At 35.2% G+C, this 15,371-nt stretch overlaps 2 protein-coding genes across 2 annotated transcripts in view; one reads left to right on the plus strand and one right to left on the minus strand.

Moving 5' to 3' along the window:
- ANO3 (anoctamin 3) overlaps window positions 1–15,371 on the minus strand; it is a 393,002-nt gene that overhangs the window by 112,462 nt on the left and 265,169 nt on the right. The window contains 1 exon segment of the mRNA XM_060103704.1: window positions 1,515–1,673. Coding sequence (XP_059959687.1) covers window positions 1,515–1,673 — 159 coding nt within the window.
- The window catches only part of MUC15 (mucin 15, cell surface associated), a 96,851-nt gene that overhangs the window by 48,934 nt on the left and 32,546 nt on the right, over window positions 1–15,371 (plus strand). The gene's annotated exons all lie outside the window — the stretch shown is intronic.

A 15,371-nucleotide genomic window follows, 5' to 3' on the forward strand; every position in this document is an offset into this window, starting at 1 on the left:
ACAAAATCTTAAAATTTGCGTGGAGATACAAAAGACCCCGAATAGACAAAGCAATCTTGAGAAAGAAAAATGGAGCTGGAGGAATCAGGCTCTTCGATGTAAGACTATACTACAAATCTAGAATCAAAAAAACAGTATGATACTGGCACAAAGACAGAAATATAGATCAACAGAACAGAATAGAAAGCCCAGAAATAAACCCATGCACCTATGGTCAATTAATCTATGACAAAGGGGGCAAGACTGTACAATGGAGGAAAGACAGTCTCTCCAATAAATAGTGCTGGGAAAACTGGATAACTACATGTAAAATATGAAATTAGAAAATTCTTTAACACCGTACACAAAAATAAACTCAAAATGGATTAAAAACCTAAATGTAAGGCTGGACACTATAAAACTCTTAGAAGAAAACAGGCAGAACACCCTTTGACATAAATTGCAGCAATATCTTTTTTTGATCTGTTTCTTAGAGTAATGGAAATAAAAACAAAAATAATCAAATGGGACCTAAGTAAATTCAAAAGCTTTTGCAGAGTAAAGGAACCCATAAATAAAACGAAAAGACAACCCACAGAATGGGAGAAAATATTTGCAAACAATGTTACTGACAAGGGATTAGTTTCCAAAATTTACAAACAGCTTGTGCAGCTCAATATCCAAAAAACGAACACCCCAAGCAAAAAATCGGCAGAAGACCTAAATAGACATTTCTGCAGAGAAGATATACAGATGGCCAAGAGGCATATGAAAAGATGCTCATCATTGCTAAATATTAGAGGAACACAAATCAAAACTACGAGATATCACCTCCCACCAGTCAGAATGGCCATCATCAAAAAATCTACAAATAATATAAATGTTGGATAGGGTGTGGTGAAACGGGAACCCTCCAACACTGTTGGTGGGAATGCAAATTGGTAGAGCCAGTATGGAGAACAGTATGGAGGTTCCTTAAAACAATAAAAATAGAGTTACTATATGATCCAGCAATCCCACTCCTGGACATATATCCAGAGAAAAACATGGTTCAAACGATACATGCACAAAAGAATAGATACATGTATATGTTTAACTGAATCACTTAATCACTTTGCTGTACGCCTGAAACTATCAATAACATTGTTAAGCAACTGTACTCCAATACAAAATAAGAATTTAAAAACAAAAAATATTAAAACCTAGACATTAACAGTTTGGCAAACTCTTTTCTTTCTACATTTTGTTTTTCTTTTCATAGTTTTGTACTTTATATAGAATCATTCCTTCTTTAATTTTTAAAATTGTAAAAATAGTTATGCCCTTTGAAAAATATTTAAATTTATGGAAACATGTAGAGTAAAAAAGGAATATATTTTAAAATAGTACTATACATATGCATTTCTTTTACATTTGGGAGATAACTGCTATACATTTTAAAAAGCCACGTGTTATATACTTTTATACTAAAACATAAACGATCATATCTCTTCCAGCATATTATACCACATAGCTAATACTATTAAAGAACATACCTCCTTTTCTAACATCAAGCCTTCTGCTCTGAGGTTCTTTTCAAATGTGTTTCTTTTGTCATACTGTATATTTGACTTTCTATAAACCAGGATGTAATCAATCCGCTTTTTGCCATCTTTGAATAGAAGTCCACTGGATGCTATGTAATTCATGTCATTCTGCAAATAAAGCAAGGGTTGTTAATAGCGTGGGTTAGATAAGCACACACACTTTGCTTTCAGTCACTTCCGTTTGAATATTGGCAATCCAATATAAAAATGTGTTTTTTACCTTCCAATTGTGAGATAAGAAAAGATCATTTTAAACATTTGCAATCTACAGTAGGAGACAAGCTAGCAAGTGACGTTCTAGGATTTGAAATTAGGCAGTCTGACACCAGAACATGGATTCTCTGTTATCATCAAAATGCATATGTTTTATTCAATAAGACCCTGTAAAAATAATTGCCAACATACATTGAATATTTGCTCAAAATCAGGCCTAGACATAAATGTTTTACATATTTTAATATTCAAACTTTCATTTTGAAGATAAAGACAACAAGGTTTAAACAACATAAGCATTGAGAACCAAAATTAACATAATTTCCTACATGAAATAATACTCAGATAAGACATTATTTTCCTAAACCTATGTTCAACAATACCAAACCAAACAATTCCTGGGCTGCTTGTTCCAAGAAATACTTGCTCCCAGAATATAAGACTGTGATCCAACTAAAACAGCCTACTTATTAAGACTAATTGCATGCTTATTAAGACTTCTTTAAGGTCCTCCCCTTGCTCTGTCTACCTACCCCAGTTGTTTTTCCCATACTCTGACCAATTTGCAACCAACTTCCTCCCTTGCAAGATTTACCTTAAAATCCCCCAGTCTAGGTCCTAGAACCCTCTGAAAACTCTTCCCTAACTTCATCTTTTTAAAACACTACTAAGACTACACAGATGGTACCCTTACTTGCTATAACTTTAATAAAATTAGTTTTTATGATCAACTGATTTTCATGATGGTCTTTTTCGGGGGCTGGCACTTTGCCAGGAAACGGTTCCACATGACTTGAATTCAAGTTTGACTCCCAGTCCTTGTTCTTAACTATTATATACATTACCCTTCTTTCTCCACATTTTCCATCAAACTATTTAAATATCTGTACCAACTCTCTATTCCATTTTTCCCCATACAGGCATTCTTGAGATTCTAAAACGTCTTAACATTTGGAGAGCTATCTGATAATTTCAGACAAAGGCATCTCCAACTTCTTTGGAGGAGCCTACTTGGGACATACATGCAGCTCGAGGTAAAAAAGTGAGGACCAGAGTAACCTGGTGGCCAAGGAGTCATCCAGGTGAAGCAACAAAAAAGATATCTGAGTGACTGTCATCCTATAGGGACAGGTTAGGCTGCTCAGGAGCTGTCCTTTTAGAAAGAATAGGTTCATGTGCGTGAATTTGGGGGTATTAGAGACTCCCACGTTCAAGGACAAGAAGGTTTGCATAGCCTTTTCTTCAATGAATGAAAAGATTTTGAGATTCCCAGGATTATTTTATTGGATACTATAAAGTGACTAACAACTCCAGCAGAGTCATCAAGGCCTTGTAGTTGCATAATAATGATGATAATAATAGCTATCACTAACTGATCACTTACTATGGTGCCAGGCAGGGTGCCAAGTGCTTTATTCTCATAATTCTTTAAGGTAGATATTGATATGAGTACCAGAAGCCAAAGAGGTTAAGTGACATCCCAGATGTCATGGAAACGGCAATAGTGAAACTAGAACTCTCACCTATTTGATGGTGGTCTTGACAACAATATTGCAAAAGACAAGGAAGTATATATAAGTGCACATTACTAGGTCTGGGGCTTGAGCAGTAATAGAAGGTTAACTGGCCAAAAGGCCACTTACAGGTCCTATAGGATGGAGACACTGAGGATTTATGGCCAGAGAAGATACAACTAACTTCAGACTTTAGAGTGCTTTTGCCTCCACCACTCCAGAGGTTTCTTTGGCCAGCGTCACCAATGACATACTCATTGATGTATCCCATTAATCAATTTTCTATCCTCTTCTTTACCTTTCAGTAGTTGAATCACTCACTCCACCTTGAAATACATTTTTTTCCTTTGCATTCCCAAGACATCTCATTTATTTGGATTTTTTCCTACTTAAATGGTTCCTTATTCTCAGCTTTTATTTCTTTCTTCCTCTGATTTGTTAAAGGACCAGTCATTGATTCTCTTGCCTTCTTTATCTGCATTCCCTTCCTTGTGATTTCATTCAGTCTCATGGTTTTAAATAACAATTTATATGCTGACTACATAATTAATATTCATAGGCTTGTGTATCCAACTGCCTTCCTGATTTCTTCACTTGGATGTCTAATGGACATCTCAGAGTTGACTGTCCAAAATGGAATTCCTTATTTTATCCAAGCATATGTTTCCCAAAACCCTCTTTATTCTGATTGGTTGTAAATCTATCCTTTAAATTGCTCAGATCAAAAATCTCGAGTCATCTTTATTTCCTCTCTTTTCACCCATCTAATATTCAGATCATCAGAAAATTCTTCAAAATATATATAGAATCTGACCACTTTCTAACACCTTCATTACTACTCTTTTCTAAGATATATCACATATTGACTACATTATTATAATAGTCTGACTCATCTCTTAGCTTCTATCTTTGCTCCTCTAAAGTCTGTTCTCAACATGACAGTTAAGACACTTGAGTGATCCTCCGCATTTTAAACATTATATAACTCCTCTCTTCAAGACCCTCCAGCTGCTTTCCACGATATTCCATTCTTGATCCTACTTTTCCTAATCTATTTTCCTTAGCAACTGTTAAATTCCAACATGTGATATAACACTAAATAATTTATTTATTAATTATCTTTTGTTTACTGTCTACCTTATTCTATTGGAATATAAATTTTACAAAGGTGATAAATTTTTACTATTTTGTTCACAGAGTATTTCAAACATCTAACCCAGGGCCAGACACATAGTAAGCATTAATAGATATTTATGGGAAGAAGGAGGGAAGGAAAGAAGTGAAAGGAGAGAAGGGAATAATCCATAGTTATGTGTATCCAGGTAGGAATAACCTCAAAAGTTCAAGGCCATTAAAATATCATGTGGTCATTTCTCATCCTCTCCCCTCCAGCATTAACACAAATCAAATTATAATCAAATAAGATGAATGATCACAAAATTGTAGCAGAACTGCAATAGCCATGGCTTTCCCTTTGTTTTACACTATGACCCACTGCCTCCAGGCATCTCCATGGTAATGTAAACAAAGATTGAGCTAAAATAAGATTATATAAAATTTTTCCTCTGCATTTTCTTTTTCTTAAAGTGTTCCACCCTCTTAATACCAGTCCAGTATTAAGTATCACCTGAATCTTAAATTAATAATAACATATTTAATCCCAGGTGAAGGTAAAATCCTTCAATGAGAAGACCTAGAAATCACATGACTGGTTGGTAGGAAAACTATGAGAAGATAAGATAGTTTTAAAATATTTTATGTGCTTTCCCTATTTTAAGAGTAGCATGGACTGAAAGTAGAACCCTGATAGGTATTGTTATCTGTTACTCTAAGATTAAGCAAAATAAATGTTAAACTCTCCCAGAGAAGCAACTGCCTAACTATTTAAAAAACAAAAACCAAAAAACCTACATCTTTTTATGATAAGTGACCTTCGGTATTACTCACAGGTTTTGTCTCTGTGTAAACATGTTCACAAATTCTATTAACTAGCATTCTAATTTACTATTTAATTATTTTATCATTCTAAATTATGAATAATGAGTTTTACCAGTTTATCAGGAAAAAAGAAAAGTAGTTTTCAAATGGTAATAAAGAAGCATGGCAAGATTTGGAAATCTCTTCTGAATTATGTATAAAGAACATAATATAGGTTCTACATAATTTTAAGGTTAAGAATTTTACATTTTATTTTAATACATATTTGGCAACCATTAACCAAGATGTTGATTAACCCACGTTCAAATCTGTTGCCTAAAAGCAGAATTGATGGGAAATTTATGTTCTAGACAGCAAAAGAACCACCTCTTTTTTTGATATAATAACGGTTGTTCAAACATGAAATCAAGACTCATCTGGAACAGTGAAATGTTTTCCAGTTACAATGTGGAATGCATTCCATTTTACACCAGGTTTTTCATGTTTAATGTTCCCAGAAGACAGAATAAAACTAGCTTTTCTCAGAGAAACTGGGATGCAGATCATCCATCAGGTACCTAATCTTTCAACAGCTTTGAAAACCACTTAATTATTTAAGGCATTGTAAACCATGAAGCGCAGAGACTTTCAGAAAAGCTTGTCTTCCTAAAGAATATCTTGAGAATACCCAAGTTAAGGCTCAGGTTTACAAAGATTTTAGACCATTTGCAAAACTGCAATAGAAGTCTGCCTATTTGCATGAGAATGCCTTTTAGGGTATTCAAATAAAATTATGGCAGTACCTGCTTGTTTGTGAGATGCATATTTTTTCTAGCATTTATTCTTCTCAATCTAACAAGAACACCTAATGAACACCTAATGTGTGCGAGGTGCTGTGCTAAACTCCAGGGATAAAAATAAGTAGACACTGAATATTTTCAGAGATTTTAGCATACATATGGAGTGATAGGCCTGCAAATGTTTAGCTACATTGCTATCTTACATGTGCAGTAATAGAGATCTGAGTTACAGAGTTGAAGAATGTCAGGGTATAGCCAGAGGAAACATGATTAATGGGTATCAGAAGCCATCAAGGGTCATATTATCTAGGTGAATTTACCACAGTCCTTCCTCAGGCCACTGCAAAATTAGATCTTGTCACTAATCTGCAAGTGATTGCTGATTCTCTGTTAACCATATCTTTGAGGTAGTAAAACACAGTATGACACAGTTAAGGTACTGAGCTCTGGATCAGACAGAGTTGGGTTTTAATTAACTGTGTTCTTAGACATGTAATTTAACTTCATTGCTCAGCCTCAATTCCTGTAGCTTTGAAGTGAAGATAATATTATCAACATTGTAAGATTGTTATTATGACTAAATGAGATAATGCATACAGAGCATTCTCAATGTAATCTGACTCACTTTACAAGACTTAAGAAAAAGTTAGCTATTATCACAAGAAAACAAGGTAAAAAATGTATGCAATGCATTAATTCCTGTTGGAAGTTTTCTTGTTTTCTAATGACCCAAATGACACCTTTCATATTTTGGAATGTTACCTTTCTCAGGACAAAGACAGATAGAAATATAGAAAAATAAGCCAAAGGATGTTAGTGTGAATATGGAATTAGAGCAAAGAAAAGCAGATATGCTTTATATATACTTATGAAACATGATTTATTACAAAATAAAAAGTGCAACAAACAGAAGCATAACAATTATTACAAGACAAACACCTTTATAACTACTACCTAAGTCATGAAATACCAGATGCCCCCCTTTTATCCTTTCTCTCAATCATGATGCCCTCTGCACACCTCTCCCCCAAGGTAATCATAATCCTGTCATTTATGGTATTATTTTCCCACTTTTCTTCAGTTTTATCACCAAAGGATATATCCTTCAACATTATACTTGAGTCTGTCCTTTTCAAACTTTATGTAAATGCAAACATATAATGAGTAATCTATTGTGTCTGGCTTCTTTCATGTAATACTATGGGTGTGAAATCCATCCCTGATTTTTATATATTTCTAGTTTATTTTTTAACTGTTATAATATATTACCCTATGAATACAACAAAACTTATTTATGCTTTCTACTAATGATGGATATTTGGGCTGTTTCTAGTCTTAATTATTACAAATAAAGCTAAAATAGGTATTCATGTGTATATCTTGTAATACAACTGTCCATACATTTCTATCAAGTATGTACCTAAGAGAAAAACTGCTGATTCACAGGGAATGCTTGTTTTCAACTTTAGTAGATAATGCCAAACTACTTTCTAAACCAATTTAAATCTCTACCGGTAGTATTTAAATTACCCCTGCTTTATAACTTTTTCCCAGTCTTTTAGAAATAATAATTATTACTACTTTTTTTAGACATCCTGGTCTATTCTTAAAAATTGGACTTATTTTCCATAATATGTGGAAATGAGAAGAAAACAACACTCTTCTCAGTATGCAAGAATCTCAGGTGCTACTAGTATCTACTCCTACCCACAACACTAAGTTTATCCAAATTTCGGTGTTTGGAATGGAACAAATTATTGCCATGCTCATTTACTGGGTATTTCTGTTTTTGTTTGGATTTAGAGAGAGAGGCACAGATGCGGAAGGGCAGAGGAAGCAGAGCATGACTCAGGCCCACTCAAAAGACTGCGCCTGTTGAGAAGGGTAGCAGATGCTTAGTTGCCTAGAGTGTGGCCACTGCAACCCCAAATTAAGGCTAGACCATGGGCCAGGTTAGCCCAAGTCTCCTCTGTAATTTCAGTGCCATTAGGCTGGTTTCAGTTAATAAGCCCAAGTGTCTGTTCCAGGCTTGTGTTTCTTAATCCGAGCCTACAGATCTTCAAATAATGAAAATCTTTTTCATTAGTTTCCAGTAGTGGTGTTTGCTTTTGTGTTTCTGTATCCTTTTTTGGCAGTCTCTAATGGAAAACCTGGGAGAGGGCAGTCCAGACACTGTGATTCTGAGGCCATGTTTTACTCAGAAGTTCTAGCTTTACACTCTTTAATTAGAGAAACAGCCAAGCAGCCTTTATATGTAACTGTAATTTATTTCAGAGTAAAACCATTCCTCATAATAACTCTTGTAATTGGCCTTACCTGTTACAGAGGGGAAAAAAAAGGTTTTTAATATTTTTTCCATTTCAGACAAATGAGAAGCAGTTTTGTCAAGAAAAATCACATATTTACAACAACAAAAAACATCCCTATTAAAAAAAACAAATTAACAGAAAGCACATCTTACACTACGGTTCAAAAGAAATTCCACACATAGATGTAAATTTAGTAAGTGCTACTGGATTAATTAAAATTCTGGCTCTTCTATCAGAGAAAGTTTTAATTTTAAAGTGGTACTTATAGAAGAAAAATGTTTTAATTTTCTGAGTTTCCTGGGGGATAAAAAATATATTAATACACATATATATATATTTTTTTTTAAATGCACCAACCTTAACTTAAAATGTGCCAGAAATGTTATTACTATTCAAACATTTCTTTTTTTTTTTTCTTTCTAAAACACAAAGCTGATGGCATTCATGAGATTTGACTTACCAGAGCCATTGGGTCCAATGATGGCGGAACCTCTGAAATGGTCCGATAATCTGCCGACCCTTGTACGACTTAAAATTCTCGATCTCAATCAGCTTCAGGAAACCCATGACATTGGCGGCGCCGGCGGCTGTTAGAAAGGCCGCGCCGTACGCCCGCGAACTAGGATCGCCCGCGCGGGAAACACCGCAGTGCAGGCCGGGAAGACGGCAAACCTCGCGAGAATCTATTCAAACGTTTCTATGCAAATCTTCTCTAATTATGAGTCTGAGGAATCTCAAAAAATCTGACCTCAGTGTTACACAGTGTGGTTTCACTGCTGGTGAAAACCTAGCCAGGTTTGTCTTACCGCCTCCTTAACAGAAAGTCAGCCCCACCTCTAGTCCACGCAGCCATCAGAAACATACAAACCTCTATTTCGGTAACTCTGGAGTACTCTAATCGGATGGCAGAGTCTCTAACTGATTGCATTCCAACTCCTATTATTTACAGTCTGGCAGACATTTAAGAAAATAACAACTAATTAACATTTAAAGAAATAATACTACTAATATAAGCTAAGCAGAAAACAAGTACTCCTCTACATACTCTGCATATATTAACACATTTCATACTCACAGAAACTGAGAGATAACTACTGTTTTTCCCATATCACAGATGTTAAAATTGAGGCAGACTTTAAAATGGTTGGAAAGGTCTTTTCATTCTCTATATTCTCAACTATTGCTGAGATAGGAAACCAAGGGCACTGGAAAGCGTCATACATTTTATATCACTGTTATAATTACCACCACTGATGTTGTCAATTATGGAAATAGAGAATTTTTAATAATTTTAATTAAAGAACTAAAAGAATAATTCATTTGCTGAATTAGCTTTCTAACCTTGTACTATTAGGATTTGAGATACTATATCTAATGATAGATTGACTCAATAGTCATAACGATAGCTAACATTTATTAAAGCTTTTCTATAAGCCAAGAATTTAGCGAAGCATTTATATATACCAACTAAGTTCATCCTTATAAGAACCCAATATGGCAGTTTTATCACTAGCCCAGTTACATGTATAAGGCAACAGTGCCCAAGGTCAGTGAGTCAGTCAGCTGTAGTGTGGATTAGAATCCAGGCAGGCTGAGATGAAGCTCTGACTCTTAAACACTGCATTTTTTTTAACATCTTTATTGGAGTATAATTGCTTTACAATGGTGTGTTAGTTTCTGCTTTATAACAAAGTGAATTAGTTATGCATATACATATGTTCCCATATCTCTTCCCTCTTGTGTCTCCCTCCCTCCCACCCTCCCTATCCCACCCCTCTAGGTGGTCACAAAGCACTGAGCTGATCTCCCTGTGCTATGTGGCTGCTTCCCACTAGCTATCTACCTTATGTTTGGTAGTGTATGTATGTCCATGCCACTCTCTCACTTTGTCACAGCTTCCCCTTCCCCTTCCCCATGTCCTCAAGTCCATTCTCTAGTAGCTCTGTGTCTTTATTCCCATCTTGCCCCAGGTTCTTCATGACCTTTTTTTTTTCTTAGATTCCATATATATATATATATATGTGTTAGCACATGTTATTTGCTTTTCTCTTTCTGACTTACTTCACTCTGTATGACAGACTCTAGGTCCATCCACCTCACTACAAATAACTCAATTTCACTTCTTTTTATGGCTGAGTAATATTCCATTGTATATATGTGCCACATCTTCTTTAACCATTCATTTGTTGATGGACACTTAGGTTGCTTCCATGTCCTGGCTATTGTAAATAGAGCTGCATTTTATAATCCCTCTCTGCTCAGGGAGATGCTATTCCTATTTTCATTTTACTTTCTTCATCCCGACTCTTGTTCTGTATTGCATGTGTATATCTCATAATCATGGCATGCTACTGATTCAAAATCATTATTAACCATGGAATTCAATCAATTTATAACTAATAAGGTATTGATTTCATTAACCCCCAGAGATAGCTTGTGATATCTTGGCAGCTGGGTCTCCATAATCTGATCAGCTTAGTATTTAGCAAGCTGTGCCACACTGACTTTGAAAAAAAATGTTTTAAGATTCACAAGACAGTACATCACTCAAAGAACCCAAAGGGTGCCTTGTCACCCAACCACAGAAGGCTCCCTCTGAGGCCTGGCAGATAACAGTATACATGGAGCTCGGGGCATGGAAGAGAGAGATGTTGCTGATTGATTGTTCTTTCAGAGGCAGAGCTAGGGCAACAAGGTGAGCTGAAAGCAGGATTCAGAAATCAGTCATAAGCTTCTTCTCTGGTGGCAGTCTAAGAGCCACTTGTCTCATTTGGGATTCCCATGGGGAGTCTCTTCATCTCCCTTTCACTTGAGACTTAGTGGATGCACAAGCTGTGTGGTCTGTGTAACCCCCAGATTAAGGAATGAGGTTTGGGAGAAGCAGTCAGTGCCTCCTCTTTCTCACTGCTCATGCTTCTTGGGAAAATAGGGAAGGAAACAACCCACTGCCTTCTACCCTGGCCTAGAGGGAGGTGCATATGGATTCAGCAGCCTTGCCTGCCCACAGCATATGTAATTGGTGGGACAAAGCTGTTTGCTCCAAATGGTAGCTTCAATAACAAAGCACCCTAAAAATTCTGGACCTTACTCTAATCTGGACCTAGATCTAATTTTTGAATCTCACTCTCCCAGGGAGAGGACTTCTAGAGGAAGAGAGTCACTTGGGGAAAAGATAGGACTAAAGCTTCCTGTTTTTCTTATTTCTTGATAACTTCACAGGGTTCAGAGTTTCATGGTTTGTTTTTAAATCATACCAATTTTTTCAGCTTTAGAAGTGACTGAGTTGCCAAGTGAAAGAAGCCAGTTTGAAAGGCAACATATTGTATGATTCCAACTATATGACATTCTGGAAAAGGCAAAACTATGAGGACAGTAAAAAGATCAGGGGTTGCCACGGGTTAGGAGGATCTTTAGGGCAGTGAAACTACTCTGAATGATACTATAATGATGGATATATATCATCATAAATTTGTGTTAACTCAGAGATTGTACAACAGCAAGAGTGAACACTAATGTAAACTACAGACTTTGGGTGATTATGATGTGTTAATGTGGGTTCATTGATTGTAACAAAAGTACACTCTGGTGGGGATGTTGATAATAGGTGAGGCTGTGTGTGAGTGGGGGCAGAGAGTATACGGGAAATCTCTGACTTTTTGCTCCATTTTTCTGTGAACCTAAAACTGCTTTTAAAAAGAAAGTCTTTTTGAAAGTGTTTTTTAAAACACCAAGTTAAATGTCATATACCTTACAAGCTACTCTACACCAAGTTAAATGTCATATACCTTACAAGCTACTCTATGTCTCTTATTGCCATTTTCCTAACAATATTAAATTTACATCTTGGGGGAAAAAGAGACATCTTCAAGTAAAAAAGTAAAAACTGAAGGACTTTGTTTCTTTTCATTTTGCTGCATGATCCTTTTTCTCTAATAAGACAATGTATTTGTTCAAGAAATATTTACTTTACAATGTTTATATATATGTATATTTATTTATTTATCTACTATGTGCTAAGGATGCTTATAGGCTCTGAGAATATAGCAATGAACAAGGAAAAATGAGGTATATCCTCCTGTAAGGAAGATACAGTAAAAAAATAAATACATGATATAATCCAGATAGTGCCAAGTACTATGCAAAAATAAGTTTGGTGTTTTGGAGGAGCATCAGTAAAGGCCACTTTAATGGACAGAAATAAAGATGTAGGGTTTTCAGTTGGGGCAATAAGATTCAAGTTACAGAGAGCAGTCAAATTTATTTTTCTATAAAAGGAATAGTTCAATAGTTCACATAATTTTTGTGAAGGGATGATTAAGTAATAAGGCAATGTGCATAAGTAGGATGATCTCTTGTTCATTTTAACACCCCATCCTTACACATAGGATACAATAAATATGTTAAATGAGATAATGCATAAATGACAGGAGTAAAAATTACGTAAAATATTGTAAACTTATTATTACTACTACTATTACAATTATGTGATGTTATTATTTACTCTACTCAATATTATTACCATTATTCTACTCAATATTATTAAGTAGAAATATAGAGGAGAGGGAGAAAGTTCTGAAGAGGGGGCCCTTTGTGTAGCCAGGGAAGTAAATAAGTACAAAAGAAAAGTGATTTTTGAAAATATCGCTTCTTACACTAAAGAGATTCATGAGATTAGGCCCTTATATTTTTGTCAAGCCAAATACTTGGAATTGTGTTGATAGAGCATCTTGCTGACTAAATTTTTATTGAATTAATTCAGTGAATGCTTATGAATTATACAAAATTAATTTACGCAAAACTTCAAATCTTTTTTGGTCAGTCAGAAAAGGATATTGTTGATTACATTTCCCTGGCCTGCTGACAAGCACCTGCTGGTGTATTTCAGTTTCAATTTGGTCCATTAATGGTATACCAAAAATTCATTGATGAGGTTGCATTTTAATGTATCAGAATAGCAGATTTTATGGTAAGTGTATGAGTTATCTATTGTTGCATTAAAAACTTAATACAAACTTAGGAGCTAAAAACAATGTAGATATATTATCTTACATTTCTGTGGGTCAGGAGTTCAGGCATGGCTCTGTGGGTCTTTGGGTCAGGGCCACACAAAGCTGCAATCAAGGTGTTAGCAAAGCTGTACTCTCATCTTTAGACTTGACTAGGGAGAATCCACTTCTAAGATAACTCAGGTTCTTAGTAGAATTCATTTCCTTGTGGCTAAGGAATGAGTATCTGACTTCTTTCTGGCTGTTAGCTGGAGGCCATTCTCAGCTTCTAGTAGCTTCTTACTGTTCCTTGACATGTGGGCACTCCCAAGATGGCAGCTTACTTCATCAAACACACAAGAAAAGTCTCCAGAGTGAGCTGGAGAGCAAGACAGAGTCTTATGTAATGTGACATAATCACAGGAGGAACATATATCTTTTGCCTTATTCTAGTATTTAGAAGCAAGTATATAGGGGAGAGGATTATACAAGAAAGTAAACACCAAGAGGCAAAGATGATTCAGGCCACCCTAGAGGCTGTCTACCACAGTAAAGTTTATGAATTAGCTAAAAGTTAAAGATCTGGTTTAAAAGATTAAAAGGTTGATTTTAAAAAGTAATCTTATGAAATACTATACGAGGGAAGGAAAGCTTATGGTCTCATTCACCAAACTCCTCAATGGAACAAATGGGTGATAATATATCAGTTTAGGAAATGTCAGGAGGAAATAAAAAATATAAAAATTAGGAAATGAAAGAATTTAGATTTTACTCATGGTTCTATGCCTGCATAGAATGTCTTCAGACAATTGTGTTTTCCTCCCGGTTGCTCAATTCCTCTACCAAGAATCAAAGAGTGGGTGCAAAACAAGTAAGGGTTCCTATAGCTCTGACATTCATGATGCTTTTCTTTTTTCCAAATATTTCTCCAAGAGGCTGTTTTTTAAAGATCACTCAGGTTTTTCAACTAACTTTGTCTAGGGTTTTTATTTCCCTTCAGAATGATGCTCACATAAGTATCTGGCAGCTGAATTTACTCACTGAAGTGAGCCAAAGATCTTTTCAGGGAAAATTGTATATGACAATTGAGCTCTGTTTTATTTCTGCCTCAGTAAGCACCTTTAACATCATGAAGGAGAAAACAGGAGACAAAGGCTTCTCTTATTCCAAAATAAAAAGCAGTATCTTACCAGTGTTATCAAATTTCACAAATCAGCTGGAATACAAAACACATACTTTGGAATGTAGCACTCTTTTTTGACCACGGAAATAAAGTCTGAAGGGGAAAATGCAGAGATGTAAAAGTCTCCTAGGAAAATCTAGCACCAATTTTCAGAAATAGGGCATAAAAATCGAAAAGCAGGGCTGTGATTCCAGCAACCTGGCAAACAACTTAATTTCAAAACCCTCATGCAATAAAAAAACTTAGAAATGATAGATAAAATAAAACATACATCTTTTGAAATTCATAGAGGAATTAGCAGGAAAGCATGTAAAACTCTAGCTTCCAGGTAGAAAAAAAAGGTAGAAAACCGTAACACATGCTGGCAAGTCTAGAGTGTGGCTACTCTGGGTAAGATCTAGAAATTAATAACAAAAATAACAACAATAGTGGGGAAAAATTTATACATTAAAAAATAAAACATCTAAATAACTAATAAACTAAAAAAATAAAATTCTATGAAAGCTAGAAAATACTGAAAGTGAAAATCTGGTCTATTTAATAAGTGATGCTGATTCAGATGAATTGGATATCCATATGAAAAAGATTAATTTGACTCCTACTTTAGACTTGATAGACATTTTAGAACTGATATTCTAGTCAATTCAATTGATATTCTAGTCCAGAAATAACCCATAAATTTATGGTCAATTGACTTTCAACAACAGTTCCAAGGCAATTCAATGGGGAATACGAATGGTCTTTTCAAAAAATGGTGCTAGGGCAACTGTATATCCATGTGCAAAAGAAGTTGGACCCCTATCTTAAACCATACACAAAAGTTAACTCAAAATGGAACACAGACCTAAATGTAATTAGAAAACTATAAAATTATTAGACTAAAAA

Source organism: Mesoplodon densirostris, chromosome 7 (assembly GCF_025265405.1).
Source record: "Mesoplodon densirostris isolate mMesDen1 chromosome 7, mMesDen1 primary haplotype, whole genome shotgun sequence".
Taxonomy (NCBI): domain Eukaryota; kingdom Metazoa; phylum Chordata; class Mammalia; order Artiodactyla; family Ziphiidae; genus Mesoplodon; species Mesoplodon densirostris.